This window comes from Oncorhynchus mykiss, chromosome 4 (genome assembly GCF_057628025.1).
Source record: "Oncorhynchus mykiss isolate SJ-2025 chromosome 4, ASM5762802v1, whole genome shotgun sequence".
Lineage (NCBI taxonomy): Eukaryota > Metazoa > Chordata > Actinopteri > Salmoniformes > Salmonidae > Oncorhynchus > Oncorhynchus mykiss.
In genome coordinates, this window is record NC_143025.1 from 63,197,774 (window position 1) to 63,214,173 (window position 16,400).

At 45.1% G+C, this 16,400-nt stretch overlaps 1 protein-coding gene across 1 annotated transcript in view; it reads right to left on the reverse strand.

The window, feature by feature from the left end:
- Window positions 1–16,400, reverse strand: part of LOC110522132 (5'-nucleotidase domain-containing protein 1) — a 60,497-nt gene that overhangs the window by 8,703 nt on the left and 35,394 nt on the right. Inside the window, exons 9-11 of the mRNA XM_090232530.1 lie at window positions 9,714–9,888; window positions 7,097–7,194; window positions 928–1,049 (exon numbers count right to left, since the gene is read on the reverse strand). Of these exons, the coding sequence (XP_090088656.1) occupies window positions 928–1,049; window positions 7,097–7,194; window positions 9,714–9,888 (395 nt within the window). The remainder of the gene's footprint in view (window positions 1–927; window positions 1,050–7,096; window positions 7,195–9,713; window positions 9,889–16,400) is intronic.

Genomic DNA, 16,400 nt, shown 5'->3' on the forward strand with positions numbered 1-16,400 from the left:
CTTTCTTGGATTACAAAAATGACGTAATCTTTCAATCAATGTGAATATGTGAAACTGCCAATGTATAGCAAATGCCTTATGATCACACCAGGCTTATACTGCTCTTTTAATTGAATTAAAAAACTAGCGCCACTTCAATCATTGACTCACTGAGTCTGTATGAGATGGGCAGCTCAGTGTATAAGTTGTGATCCTACACATAGCAGCCAGGCCTGTAAAAACTGCTACAGGGGACCTACATGGGACTGTAATCTGCTCTGAATGCCTCCCATTCAGCCGGCCTACTGGCCTACATTAAGTCCTATCAGGTAAAAGTGAAGAGAACCCAAAATGTCGACCGCCTCAGGTCACCGAAGAGTGGCTGCCTTAAAGCTGCCACAAGTGCAGGTTGACACTGCATTCCGCGAGTGCTTTCTCCACGTGGCCCGATAATAGAGGGGGCCATTGAGCGCCCCTGGAGGGGTGGATGTTTGGAGGCGGGAGAGGAAGGAGAGGCTGAGGACGTGGATAATGATCATGCCTGGGTGCACTCGAAGGGGCTTGACACAGCTGTTGCCGGGGCCTTTCCTCAAGAGCTGAGACAGAGCACAAACAGAGTCTCAGAGTCAGACGAGCTAGCTGCCTGCCAGAGATTGTATAGGCTGTGTACGAGGCCATGTTTCCCTCTCCGTCACACCGGTGTAAATCTCCCTGAGCTGATTTATATAGGACATCCGATCTCTGTGCGTTTGCCAGGAACGGAAGCTCACTGTCCTGTGGATAAACATGGAGACACAGATCCCAGGATAGTATGGAAGTGATGGTTATTTGGATACATGTATAACATTTGCTAGTTACTTCAACAGCTGAGCATAACTTCCTCTGTAAGGACAAGAAAATATTCAACTAACCCATCAAACAAACAATCAATGAATCAACAAATCTAACCTTGGGCTCAGGTTTCCCAGTCATTGTTTTGAGCAGCTGGTGGAGGTGGGGCCAGTTTCCTTGAGAGTACCAGCCAGGCTTGTCCAGGGACGGCAGTCCTTCACTCTCCTCCACATCATTCACTGCAAGACAAAGTGAGCAACCTTACCACAGGGTCACCACACGGCTCGACCACGCCGCTCAATGACACGAACATACACGACCACACCACACAACCACACCTCAAATATTTCCATAGTTCAATATACAGTACTCTTGTGAGGGATTTAAAAAAAATGTTGAAAAGGGCGATTTTTTCACAGGGGAAATGAGCCTATTTGGAGCTACTATCATGAGTATGTTTCCTAAACAGTTCATATTTAGGTCTAAGCATGTGGTCTAATTCTGGATATCTATTTCCTTCTAAACTCTGCTCTTAGCTTTGCTGCTGCTGGTACACAGAGTACAGCGGCCATTACATCAGCACAGCGAGGGAAAAACAGTTCTCGGAGTCAAAACAGAGTCATGGGCCTGTGTCCCAAATGGCACGGTATTAGCACACTAATGAAGCATTTAAGGTGGCCCTGGTCAAAAGTAGTGCACTATATACAGAACATGGTGCAATTTTGGACACGCCCAAGAAGGCTAGCCTGCTTCCTCCTCTCATACCTCTGTGGGTGCAGTGGCTCAGCCTGGCCCGGTGTAGCCGCGTCTCAATGTGCGTCCCAAAATGGCACCCAATTCCCTATGTAGGGCACCACTTTTGATAAGGGCTCTGTTCAAAGTAGTGCACTATATAGGGAATAGAGTGCCATTTAGGAAACACCCTCAGCCACCAGGCAATGTGTCGGCTTCTCAGTGAAGAGGAACACTTCATAGAAGTCACAGAGGTCACACATCAATCAGTACAAGAAAGCGTGTCAATGACCTCATAGAAGTATTTACATAAATAACACTCTAGGGTCTTTCCAGGCTTCAGGTACATGGTTTATGTCTTGATGCTCAACAACAGCCAAATACCCTTCACTTAGTCATTCCTAGTTGATTGGAGGGGTTTTGGTTTTGGCTGTTTGGCTGCTGCTTAGCAATAACCCCAGTCTGCTTCAGTTTGAGCAAGGGGGCATTGGAAGACAGCCAAAACAAGATAGAGAGAGGCTGGAATGTAAACCACCACACAACTTCTAGAGCATTACACACACTCTAGAAACTGCAAGGCGGGGAGATCACAGAAAGTTCCTCGAAAACAAATCTAATGTTTAGCTGAAAAGAGAACTCAGTTAAACAGCTAGGGTTTAGGCCTGCTGGAATCTCCATTGAGTAAATAAACTCAGCAAAAAAAGAAATGTCCCCTTTTTCAGGACCCTACTTTCAAAGATAATTCATAAAAATCCAAATAACTCCACAGATCTTCATTGTAAAGGGTTTAAACACGGTTTCCCGTGCTTTTTCAATGAACCGTAAACAATTAATGAACATGCACCTGTGGAACGGTCGTTAGGACACTAACAGCTTACAGACGGTAGGCAATTAAGGTCACAGTTATGAAAACTTAAGACACTAAAGAGGCCTTTCTACTGACTCTGAAAAACACCAAAAGAAAGATGCCCAGGGTCCCTGCTCATCTGCGTGAACGTGCTTTAGGCATGCTGCAAGGAGGCATGAGAACTGCAGATGTGGCCAGAGCAATAAATTGGTATGTCTGTACTGTGAGACGCCTAAGACAGCGCTACAGGGAGACAGGACAGACAGCTGATCGTCCTCGTAGTGGCAGACCACGTGTAACAACATCTGCACATCTGAACATCACACCTGCGGGACAGGTACAGGATGGCAACAACAACTGCCCGAGTTACACAAGGAACGCACAATCCCTCCATCAGTGCTCAGACTGTCCGCAATAGGCTGAGAGAGGCTGGACTGTGGGCTTGTAGGCCTGTTGTAAGGCAGGTCCTCACCAGACATCACCGGAAATAACGTTGCCTATGAGCACAAACCCACCATCACTGGACCAGACAGGACTGGCAAAAAAGCACGGTTTTGTGTCACCAGGGGTGATGGTCGGATTTGTGTTTATCGTCGAAAATAAACGCAGTTGACAGTGAGAGGACGTTTCTTTTTTTGCTGAGTTTAGTACCTTATAAACTGGGTGGGTCGAGCCCTGAATGCTGATTGGCTGACAGCCATGGTATATCAGACCGTATACCACGGGCATGACAAAACATGTATTTTTACTGCTATGATTATGTGGGTAACCTGTTTATAATACTAATAAGGCACCTCGGGGGTTTGTGACATATGACCAATATACCACAGCTAAGGGCTGTGTCCAGGCACTCCGCGTTGCGTCGTGTGTAAGAACAGCCCTTAGCTGTGGTATACTGACCATATACCACACATCCTCGGACCTTATTGCTAAAGTATACCCTTTGCTGCCCAGCTTTTAGGAACCACTTTGAAGTGGGTGACTGCACTTCTGGACAGGAGAAGAAAACAGTCTTTATGAGACTGATGGGTGCTTAAGACCAGCAGCAAGAGAACCTCTACCTTCTTTTTTAGAAAAAGACAGTCCTTGACAGAGTGGGCTGCACCAGGTTCACGCTAAGGTTAAATATGCTATAAATATTGTGGCAGAAGAGAGAGACAAAGCACAGACTTTAGTTTGTGCAATTCAGACAGACAGACAGACAGACAGACAGACAGACACAGTATAACAGCTGTGAGGATGCAGGGACCTTAAGAGAAAGTGGAATGAGGAGTATGTGGTCTCTGGAACCCCAGAAAAACTAAGCACAGAAACACACAGGTGTGCGCGCGCACACAAAGAATACTGGTCACCTGTTAGGATGTGAAATCCTGTGGCGTTTTCACTGTAACCAAGCAAATATTTAGAGAGATCTGGCATCCTCTGGACAAATGGCTGCTGAAGGCCATGGTCACGTCTCAAATGGCACCCTACTGCCTATACAGTGCACTACTTTTGACCAGGGTCCATAGGGTTCTGTTCAAAAGTAGTGCAATATATAGAGAATAGGGTGCCGTGTGGGACGCAACCCACGCTTAATAAGAGGCTGGGAGGAGTCTGATGCTAGCAGCCAAAGTAAAGGATTGGTTTATAAAACCTCTCAGTCTAATACAGTACCTGGCAGGAAGTGAGCTCTTATGAATTATATAATGTAGCTACTCCTGTCCTGTGTAGGAACCCATTTAATGACACACATACAGTATTTGAGCCACTCCATCAAATGAGGCTGATGTTCGAAAAAAATATCTAAATTGAGATTACATTTTTTTTTAGGTAGGTCCAGAATTAGTGAGCATTAAAATAACATATAACCTCTTGAATATTTCTGGACATAAAACTGCATACATACACTGAGTGTACAAAACATTAGGAACGCCTTCCTAATATTGAGTTGCACCCCCTTTTGCCCTCAGAACAGCCTCAATTTGTCAGGGCATGGACTCTACAAGGTGTCGAAAGTGTTCCACAGGGATGCTGGCTTTGTTGACTCCAATGCTTCCCACAGCTGTGTCAAGTTGGCTGGATGTCCTTTGGGCAGTGGACCATTGTTGATACAAACCGGAAACTGTTGAGTGTTAAAAACTCAGCAGCGTTGCAGTTCTTGTTGTTTTGCCCATTCACCCTCTGAATGGCACACATTCTCAATCCATGTCTCAATTGTCTCAAGGCTTTAAAAATCCTTCTTTAACCTGTCTCCTCCCCTTCATCTACACAGATTTAACAAGTGACATCAATAAGGGATCATAGCTTTCACCTGGTCAGTCTACTATATCATGGAAAGAGCAGGTGTCCAAATGTCAACAAATTAAACTGGACTATATATACATACAGTGGGGTCCGAAATGATTGACACCCTTGATAAAGATCAGCAAAAAACTATCAAATACATAATTCAAATACTGAGTTATATTGTATGGTAAAGTTTTTTGGGGAATTATACTAATACAATTGCCTAGAGAAAGAGATTTTGTTTAACAATAAATACAAGTTTTTCTCAAAAGTATATATATATATATTTTCCACCCGTTTTCAATACCTCACCTTGCGAGGATAACGGGACTGAGACTTGGCCACAAATGGATCTTCCAGCAAGACAATAACTTAGCACACATCAAAATCCACAAAGAAATGGTTAATTGGCCACAAAAATCTAAATTTTGCAATGGGCATCTCAGTCTCCGAACCCATTGAAAACCTGTGGTTTGAATTGAAGAGGACAGTCTACAAGCGCAGACAAAGGATATCAAGGATCTGGAAAGATTATGTATGGAGGAATGATCTAAGTTCCCTCCCCAATGTGTTCTCCATCTCATAAAACATTTAAGAAAAAGTCTTAGTGCCGTTATCTTCACAAGGTAAAGTACTGTATCAAAAGATATTGAAAACAGGGGTGTCAATCATTTTGACCCCTACCTTTTTGAGAGAAGAAAAATGTTACCTGTTAAACAAAATATATTTCTCTGGTCAATTGTATTAGTATAAAATAATATAGTTTCCTCATTTCTTTGGAGCATACAATACAGCTCAGTATTTTAATTATTTATTTTACGGTCCTTTTTTCTCATCTTTATCAAGGGTGTCAATCATTTCGGTCCCCACGGTATATGTGGACAAGATTTCAACCTTCTGATAGTAAACTAGCCTTTGACCTCCTGAGCTAAGACGGACCTTGTCAACTCAGCTTTATCCGATCAACTTAACAGCATCACTATAGCAACACTTAGAACATTACAATAGAGGCACATAAGTAGTGCACAACATTGATGTTATATCCCAGAGGCCAATATCTCTGTATGGATGAAATAAGAAAATCAAATCAGATATCTCTCCAGTATGGAACAGAACCAGCCACTGACTGAGGCTATATCTGCCAACGTGGCGAGGGCTGGAGGAGGAGTGAATATTTGAGCGGCTTGGTCATTGTGTTTCAACACATAATGCTTCGCTCCAGTGTTATTCCTGGCGGGAACGCGGTCCAGATGGGGGAGCATTCCAGAGCCGGTGCACACCTTCAGGAACCGATCGGGATTAAATATAAGCTGCCTGAGCAGGACAACTGGGACCATGTGTGGATCACAGATCATATTAGAAAATACTGACAGCTAATATGAACAAAAAAAGATGTTGGATCTTAATTTGATCACCCTGTTGCAGGATCACTTTTCTGCAATGCAGTACATTTAAACTTGTAGTGTATTTGGAGGTTTAAAAAGGCTTCTTGAAGTTTGTAATTCCCATATTGAAATTTCAGACTTGGTTTTCCCCTACAAAAACGTCCATAAATGAAAAAAATCACAAAAAAATTCACTTTTTCTGTCGCTGCAGGATTATTCTCCTGCTGTAGCAGATTGGCTCAAATGAAGATCCTACATCTGTAGATTGATGTTCACCACCTGTCTTGATGCTAGTTTATCCTACTGGTTTCACTTGGGTTTTGAGAGATTATTAGATGCACAGATTTTTTTTCTGGACTCCAACTCCACAAGTATTCTGATTTTATTAGAACCAGAAAAGTGATTCTGCAACAGGAAACTGCACCAAATACCCTAGTTTCGTACTCCTAATTATCCCGAGTGGCGCAGCGGTCTAAGGCACTTCATCTCAGAGCTAGAGGCGCCACTACAGACCCTGGTTTGATCCCGGGCTGTATCACAACCGGCCGTGATCGGGAGTCCCATAGGGCGGCGCACAACTGGCCCAGCGTCGTCCGAGTTAGGGGAGGGTCTGGCCGAGTTAGGCTGTCATTATAAATAAGAATTTGTTCTTAACTGACTTGCCTAGTTAAATAAAAATAAATATTTTTAAAAATCCTTAAACATCTGAAGACTCACCTCTATGCTAGTTGGAAGAACTAGTATTTTATCTCTGAACAAAGCTTTATCTCCTGACTGTCGGATAATGGGAACCTGGTGTGTTAACATCACTCAATGGAGACTAACAATCCTGACTGCCAATGAGTCCAACCTGAGACCTGCCCCCCACGATAAGTTTCAGTAATCACCATCATGAGATCCCACTGGGGTGTAAAATCTACAGCCCTGCAAAGCCCTTTTTGATGAAGGCAAAGGGCTGTTCCACAGTGCTTAGTGTTGCTGTGAAGTGTACTGTACATCGGGTATCTTGTGTGAAAATGCAGACATACAGATAGGCAGGCCGGCAGGAACTCACCCAGAGTCCTGAAGGGCCTCTGTTGGGGCACCAGGGAGAAGAACCCAGGCTTCAAGGCGTTGGTGATGATGATGTCAAACAGCTCCTCCCAGTCCTTCCTGCAATAGCCAATGAGAAACGATCCATCTGATTATTACAAACAAATACAGGCTTAGTGTAAGGTCAAAGTTTGGACGCCGTTCCTGTTTAGCACAAGATCATTTAAAAAAAAAACATTGCTTGAACTAAACATTAGGGAGCTGATGAAAACCAGTCAACCACAAACAGTGCATTTATGGAAAGGGAACGGAGGGAAATGTTAGGGAACAATATCAACATTTCCCCAGAGAGAAATAAACTCACAACAGACCAAAAAAAGACAAACACATACACTCATAGGGATTATTAACACTAGGTCAGCATCAGTGTCCAGCTCCAAGCACTAGCTAGCAGACATACAGACCAGGGTTGCATCCTTAGGAGCTAGTCAAACATATTCCTGACATAGCATAACATTATCGCTACATCCTATTCAAGCCAGCAAAAAGCATAGCAGGGAAGTATAAAAAATATCTGTTGTAGACTTATGGTTTCATCTTCCCACGGCTGGCCATGCCAAGGAGTCACCTAGATACTCCTGGAGCAGACCATGTGTCCTGGTTGGTAGGGGCCTGACTGGCAGCCCTGGTCTTGTTGTGACACTTCTGACTGCTCTCCGTCCCTGGCCCACAGCCCGCAGGGCTACATTTGCCAGACTGCTCTACCGAGAAAAGCGTGGGCTTTTAAGAGGGCAGGAGAAACGAGTTGTTCTTCCTGACGGAAAACAGAAGTCAGATCAGGTGAGAGGGCATTCTTCACTGGGGAGTGCCTATGCATTATAGAGGTGTCGAAAAGCATATAGCTCATAGACTCCAGCCTGGGGCTGCAGGAGAAAGAGTCACACATCTGAGTCTGTTGACTGTGAAGCCAGACATTGTCCTACCACAACAGCTACTGTGGACAACAACACAACACACAGGAGGATTAGCATGCAGGCCAGCCCGTACAGCAGAACAAAGCAAAGCTTATCCCAGAGCCTCCACAAGACGCAGCCTGCGCGATTTCCTCGCCTCAGTTATCGCAACATAAATCAGGCGTCCTCAGGCCTTGTAAACTGATTCTCTGAACACACTATATTGCACACACAGTCCTCAGTCCTTGTAAACTGATTCTCTGAACACACTATATTGCACACACACAGTCGGGCTCCCACCTCTGACATGGCGGCTCCTTGGGAGGTGACATATGTCGGAGGGTTAAAGGTGACGAGGAGGAAAGGGGGCGGCCAGTGAAACAGTGGAGGAGAGACAGGGGAAGGGGAAGGGGGGGGGGGGGGGGGAGGAACAACAGAGACCGGGCCGAGCCAGGCCAGGCTGTTTGACAGGAAATGGCTATGGGGGAAAGTCTGGGCCATAGAGGTCCCCGGAGACCTGGTAGACATTCAGAACAAACGGTTGATTTCAGCCCCCACTGCCCCTCTCTCCCCTGAGTCTAACTCTCCATAACGGTCAGCTATAATAGCAGAGTGGAGCAGAAGAATAGATCATCTGTGTGGTTGGTTTCTTACCAGATGGGCATCAAATCTTACTTTAGCTAGGCTATGGCCTTGGATGGATTAATACTCATGATCAAGTTCTCCACTGTGAAGTAATACTGGTGACGTGTGAGTGTGTCTGTTAGCTGTTTAGATATTGGGCAGAGACACTTCACTAAGGCATTCTATTCAGCCACAGCACCAGTCTGCTTTCCGCGAGTCGTCCTCTTGCCTCCTGACCGAGTGTGTAAGAGGGTTTAGGCTAGAACAATAACCCTAGACCACATAGTGTACACTGCAGAGAGAGAGAGGCACCACTGACACAGTCCAGTCCTCTGGTCTAGGTCAGCCCACAGCTAGTAATAATGAGTCTATGGAGAGCAGGCTAGGACAAACATCACCATTGCATATGGTCAGGCAAAGTTATAGGGAAGACTTACTAGTTTAATGTGCTGTTGTATCTCTGCTGGGCTGGGTGGGAATGAGAGCGGACAGGGCACAGTGGTGAGAGGGTGTGCTGGTCAGCAGGCTAGCTGACCAGGGTGTGAGTGGTGTGTGATGGTGATTGTAACCCAAGACAGCCATATAAAACCGGGGGTGACTGAAGGAATGAGGGATAGAGGCATATGGGAGCTGTACGCAATGTGGGTTGCGGGAGAAGACCCAGTAGGGCTGAAACCAGTCGGGGCTCATCATAAAACCATTAAAAAAGTCTGGACTTTAGCCCCGACTGGTATTCTCTCCCATATTGGGGCTCAACCAGTTTGGTTAGTGCCTGGCCCCAGTGAGGTGTGGTTTATGCTGTGTATCCCAAATGGCACCCTATTCCCTAAATAGTACACTACTTTTGACCAAAGCCCTATAGGCCCTGGTCAAAAATTTGTGCATTATTTAGGGACTAGTGTGTCAATTGGTATTTGGTCAAAAGCAGTGTTGGTACACGGTGGTAAAGACAGGAAGGCTGGGTCTTGGCTGGGCCCTGGAACCTGGGACCTGGCTGGATGCGGTCAGTGCAGTGTGTGGTCTCTGGTCTGGTCTCCAGACCGATTCCCTCTACTAACTCACCCCAGGATGTGGTCACAGATGAGCCTGCAATAGTCACTGTGGGAGCTGGTGATCAGCAGGAGGACCTTCCCAGCACTCTTCATGCTCCTCAGCCAGGTCTTGACGGACTCTGAGCAGGGCTGCAGGTAACGGCCAGGGTCCCTCTTTACACTGGGGAAGTACCATCCTGCATCCTCTGAGGGACAGGCAAACAAAACAAAAAAACATCTAACCATGCACATGCAATAACTTCACTTATACCATGGCATTGTTGAATACTCCTTTCTGATTGGCTTGAAGGGCATTCTAGAGAGGGCATTATTTTGAGTGATAATGCCCTCGAAGCCTGTGTTTGGGAGACATATGGCACGGGTTGAGGACGGGCCATATAGGGCATTATCATTTTTATACAAAGGGTTACTAACATATTCAAATACTACTACTAATAATAATAATGATTGACATTTTCATTAAAAACGTTGTTTTGATGAATTTATTCATACTATTTCGTCCTTCCACAAGATATAGTCCCGACACAAATCTAGGGTTGCTACCCAAGCCGGCTGATCGTTCGTTTTATCGATTCGGTTGCCAGAGACGCTACCCAGTCGTTCATCCTTGCTTGCTAGTTAGCCAACTACGACTAATTTAGTCACGTCAAACAGTGCAGCCAGAATAACAACAAAGTAGCTGCCTTTGCATAAGCTATTTTCTAGTGATATTTAATTGGATAAATCCATAACAATGAGCTAATGAGGCGCGATTTCACCTGGCATAGAACATGTGCTCTCTCGTCAGGTCACTGTTGTTCAGAGGAGCTAGGCAACAACACAACGCAGACAGACAGCAAGGTTTATACAAATCTCTGCTGTTGAAAACTAAATGTTAGTCTCAAAGAAATGCAAGTTTATAAATTGCCTGGCATTCAGAGACTTCTCTGGACATTCAGAGACTTGTCCCGAAGCCACTCCTGCATTGTCTTGCCTGTGTGCTTAGGGTCATTGTCATGTTGAAAGGTGAACCTTCGCCCCCAGTCTGAGTTTCTGAGCGTTCTGGAGCAGGTTTTCTTCAAGAGTCTCGCTGTACTTTGCTTTGTTCATATTTCCCTCGATCCTGACTAGTCTCCCAGTCCCTGCCGCTGACAAACATCCCCACAGCATGATGCTGCCATCACCATGCTTCACCGTAGGGATGGTGCCAAGTTTCCTCCAGACGTGATGCTTGGCATTCAGGTCAAAGAGTCAGACCAGAGAATGTTGTTTCTCATGATCTGAAAGTCCTTTAGGTGCCTTTTGGCAAACTCAAAGCGGGCTGTCGTGTGCCTTTTACTGAGGAGTGTCTTCTGTCTGGCCACTCTTCAATAGTCCTGATTGGTGGCGTGCTGCAGAGATTGTTGTCCTTCTGGAAGGTTATCCTATCTCTACAGAGGAATTCTGGAGCTCTGTCAGAGTGACCTCACTGACCAATGCCCTTCTCCCCTGATTGCTCAGTTTGGCTGTGAAGCCAGCTCTAGGAAGAGTCTTGGTGGTTCCAAACTTCTTTCAATTAAGAATGATGGAGGCCACTGTGTTCTTGGGGACCTTCAAATGCTGCAGAAATTATTTGGTACCCTTCCCCAGATCTGTGCCTCAACACAATCCTCTCTCGGAGCACTACAGACAATTCCTTTGAACCCATGGCTTGGCTTTTGCTCTGACATGCACTGTTAACTGTGGGACCTTATATAGACAGGTGTGTGCTTTTCAAATCATGTCCAATCAATTGAATTTACCACAGGTGGACTCCAATCAAGTGGTAGAAACATCTCAAAGATGATCAGTGGAAACAGGATGCAGCTGAGTTCAATTTCGAGTCTCATAGCAAAAGGTCTGAATACTTATGTAAATGTCATATTTCAGTTTTTTATTTTCTTAAATAAAATGTCAAAAGAAAAAAACAGTTTTTGCTTAGTCGTTATGGGGTATTGTGTGTAGATTGAAGAAGAAGAAAAACACACACACACACACACACACACACACACACACACACACACACACACACACACACACACACACACACACACACACACACACACAGAGGGTAAGCATGCCTGGACAGAGAACAAAGCAATTTCATGACAACAATTCAACGGTGAGTGTTGAACATTAGCAAACCGCTCTCTCTTTTTAAAAAGCGGTCTTCCTCTAAGACTTTGTGAAACAATCATCGAGACACAGAGCATCTATTTTTCTCATAAACAACAACTTGTGAGTAACATTTAAGTGATGATCTTCTGCTCGTTCGATTTTCCACGTAAAGGTTGGAGTATTACAAAAGTCATTTGGCAGACAGCCCTGACCAAGTGGATGAATAATATTCAACATGGCTGTGTGACATCCTGGCAGGCCAGGTCAGAAGACAGACACAACTCCCCTTCTAACCCAGTGGATTGTCTGTTTGAAGTTCGAAGGCTCTCAGCCAGTCTATGGTTTTCATTAGAGAATAATAAGCACCAGACACACTTAGTATGCATCCCAAATGCCACCCTGTTCCTTATATAGGGCACTTCTTTTGACCGGAGCCCTATGGGCCCTGATCAAAAAGTAAAAAGTAGTGCACTATAAAGGGAATAGGGGACCATGTGTGATGCAGCCTAAGTCTTCCCAGGATAATGAAACACTGTCCTGAGACACTCTGACGCTGACTGGTCTGATTGGAATGAAGGAAAGGACTAGCTCATGTAGAATGAAACAGAGTGGACGGGGGAAACCGATTAGTACAACGGCACTAGGACTGTCTGGGACACCCACTCCCTGAGCCATGTCACAGGAAGCAGCAGGCGGTTAGGGGAATGTGTGGGTCATCTCCCACCCCCACAGAGAGACAGCGGTTCGGGCAGCCTGCTCTTTAAAGATCCCCTGCTGCGCCCAAGATAGTAGGCCAGAGGTAAATATGGTACCCTGCTCTGATCTCAGTCAAACCATCCCACTTGACCGTCCGTACTGAAAAAAGCCTGATGAATGGCAGCATCAAAAGCAATAAATACATTATAATGTGAGGGAGTCATTTGATACAGCACGGCAACACACACTTTTCTACTACGTTGTCTGAGGAGAGGAATCCACGGAACATGTCGCATCGAAGTACCCGAACAGGAATGCATTTGATTGTCTCCTGTGAATACGACAAGTCTAAGGCCAAATTGAAAATGAACATGGACACATATGCAAGCTTATTGAAACCGGACATAGTTGAATTTGCTGTGGAGCATTAAAATGCGGGCCAATATACGTGAGAAGTGGCGCTGCTTTTTTTCACGAGTAGGAGAAAAGAAGGCTTAGGGAAACATCCCGGGTGCAGATGAGTAGGGAGTGTATTCATCAGGCCAGGAGTTTATCCTGGCACAGAGAGGAGATGGGAGGAGCACTTAGGGAGGAAGCGTCACAGTGCCCAAACTTCAGCCAGCAGGGATAGGAGAGCACACTCACACCCACTCACCCTATTCTCTACTCCCTCTTTCAAGGCAACACAGGCCTCACCTCACCAGAGGTCATCATAAGCTACAAACACCAGAGGCTCATGGATAAATAGCTAGCTGCATAGCGTGGGAGTAGGGTTAAGTTGCCCCTAGACGCTGATCTTGGGTCAGTTTAGCATCTTCCCCACTATATGGTTAAGGTTAGGATGATGGGAGGGGAAGCTGATCCTAGATCTCCCGAGTGGCGTAGCAATCGAAGGCACTGCATCTCAATGCTAGAGGTGTTACTACAGACCCTGGTTCGATTCCAGGATGTATCACAACCGGACGTGATTGGGAGTCCCATAGGGCGGCGCACAATTGGCCCATCGTCGTCCGGATTTGGCCGGGGTAGGCCGCCATTGTAAATAAGAATTTGATCTTAACTGATTTGCCTAGTTAAATAAGGATGACATTTTTTTTTTTTTTTTTTTTTTAAATCTCTACCTAGTCAAATGCAATGTCAATGCGTCGGGGGTGAAATGCCAAATACAAACAGTCTCACATCCGCGTACTATGAAGGAGTTGTGTTTCCATATGCAACATGCATATATACAGGTGAAAGACTAAAGGGCATCTGTAACAGCTCCCACATGGTGTAAAGAAAATAAACATTTTTGTCAAGCTCCTCTCTGTACTGAAAATGACCCTCCGCTTCCACAAAACAAACAGGACTTCCAGGCTGTGAAAGATTTGCGCATGCTGCCATCATGTGGTACAACAGAAACATTGCATTAAGCAAGAACAAGACCAACCCTAATGAAGTACAAGTCTTCCGACAGGGGAGATTGGTACCCGAGATCAGACACTCCGAATGTTTCCAAAATAACAAAGCATGCATTGCACAGAAAAGCATATATTTAGTAAGGCCAAAAGGAAAACAAATATACAACAGATTTTCTGTGGAAGCTTTATTTATCATGTTAAAAATGTTGTAAAGCTGACTTTAACAGCAGAGGGCAGCATTGGACCAACAAAAAAAAAAACAGATACTGAACAGCCCAAATCAGTCTCACAACCAACTCTTCAGATTCTCATTCAATTGTGTCCTATGAAAGACTACACAACTGATAAACACTGGGCCAAACGGATTAATGTGATATCCTCCAGTAGTTTTATGAAATTATGAAAAAAGGGTGCTGGGATCATTTCACAAACATCTGGCTGTGATCTCCAGGCCCGTCGTTCCCGCCAGTGTTTTTCCTCACACTCCATTTAATCTCCAAATAAACAGAACAGGCCGCCCTGGCCAGCGTACAAAGTGTCTGCCTGGCCCGCCTGACAACCTCTGCTGGGTGGACCCTGCAGGACCCCACTCTCCCTCTGGAATGCCACCCTGCTACAGTTAAGACACCCAGGTCGCGTCCCAAATAAGACACTATTCCCCATGTAGTGCACTACTTTTGACCAGGGCCCAAATGACTCTGGTCAGGGCCCATACGTCTCCAGTCAAAAGTAGTGCGTTATATAGGGCTCCACTTGGGACAGAGCGTTAAACACGGCTATACACTGTACCTACTGTATCCAATGATTCTCACGTTTAAAACTCAAGATACGGATACACTGATGCCTTCAAAACACTCACAACTTGAATAGGCTTCGCTTCCTCCCTTCCTCTCTGGTTGAACTTGTAAAGGAGAAGTCATATCCTTCCTTATTCATTTGCCTAGCTTGATGCATCAGAGCTGTTCAAACAGTCAGCCCCAAAATTATTTTAGGGGCATAGTGGTATTGTGGCGCACAGAGAAGAGGACCCTTTGATCGATCTATCAACCTGTGTGTGTGTGTGTGTGTGTGTGTGTGTGTGTGTGTGTGTGTGTGTGTTTACGTGGCTTTAAAAGTGAATATGTGGGGAATGCTCCCTTCCATCTGAAGCCTGGGGCTGGGCACAGTAACAGTAAGAGGGGGAGGCCTGATTGGAGCACTGCCCAGCATCGGAGGCCAGCACCACGTCCAACAGACCAGCTCTCTCTCTCGCTCTCTCTCTCACAGACATCAAAGACCGACGACAGGATGAACAAATCAACGGTTACAGTGCAAATTAGGGCAGTGCTCAGTCAACGTACAAACAGCTGCAACACAAGTGAAGGGGAAAGAGCTTGAGTCGCACAAGCATTTTCCTTACCATCAACAGAATCAACAGGGAAGACATAGGTTATCAAAACGAAGATACACTGCATTTACGTAGTCCTAATTGACGTTAATAGATAACAACTACATGACCGTGTATAAATCGTTTAGAGGGAAGCTATAATCTAGGGTAACATGGGGATATGTTTGGCTCCACCTGCTTGTACCCTGGGGAAAATGTGGCAACTGCCACCAGCGGCCGAGCATTGGCCATTTTTAGAAGACTGACCACAAATTGCTGCATCATGTCCCATGACGCATTTCTCTATCTCTTTGAGGCCAGCAAAAAGACGAGGATAATCTTAATTTGTGACCCATGGTAACAATAATGGCATGGTTCAAGAAAGCCAAAGACTCTTATTTTATCTGTTTTTCCTTCTGGAAACAAACATTTTGTAAGATGGTTCAACATACATCTGTGTCTTCAGGATTGGGTGCCATCTGTCATCAGCAGCCAGTATCCTTTAGTGTCTGAGTTTAAAAAGATGATACTAGGCGGGGATTTGCATGTGATTAAGACCACAAGAGAGCATGCGAAAACTGAAGGCCTGGGGCTGATGTCTGCCACCCTGGCACCTGATACCACAGACATTATGAAGGCAAGTCCTTCCACAGAGATAAGCACCTTTCAAAAAGACACCAGCTCACCAAGTCTGTTGTGAGGAAATATTGAGATATACTGAGAAATATATATAAACGCAACATGTAAAGTGTTGGTCCCATGTTTCATGAGCTGAAATAAAACATCCCAGAAAAAAAATGATTATTTTTCAAAAATGTTGTTCACAAATTTGTTTACATCCCTGTTAGGTGAGCATTTCTCCTTTGCCAAGACAATCCATTCACCTGACAGGTGTGGCATATCAAGAAGCTGATTAAACAGCATGATCATTACACAGCTGCACCTTGTGCTGGGGACAATACAAGGCTGAAGAATTTCTGCACAAATTGTTAGAAACTGTCTCAGGGAAGCTCATCTGCGTGTTCGGCGTCGTAACAGACTTCAATGGGCAAATGCTCAACTTTGATGGCCACTTGCACGCTGAAGAAGTGTGCTCTTCACTGCCGAATCTCGATTCCAA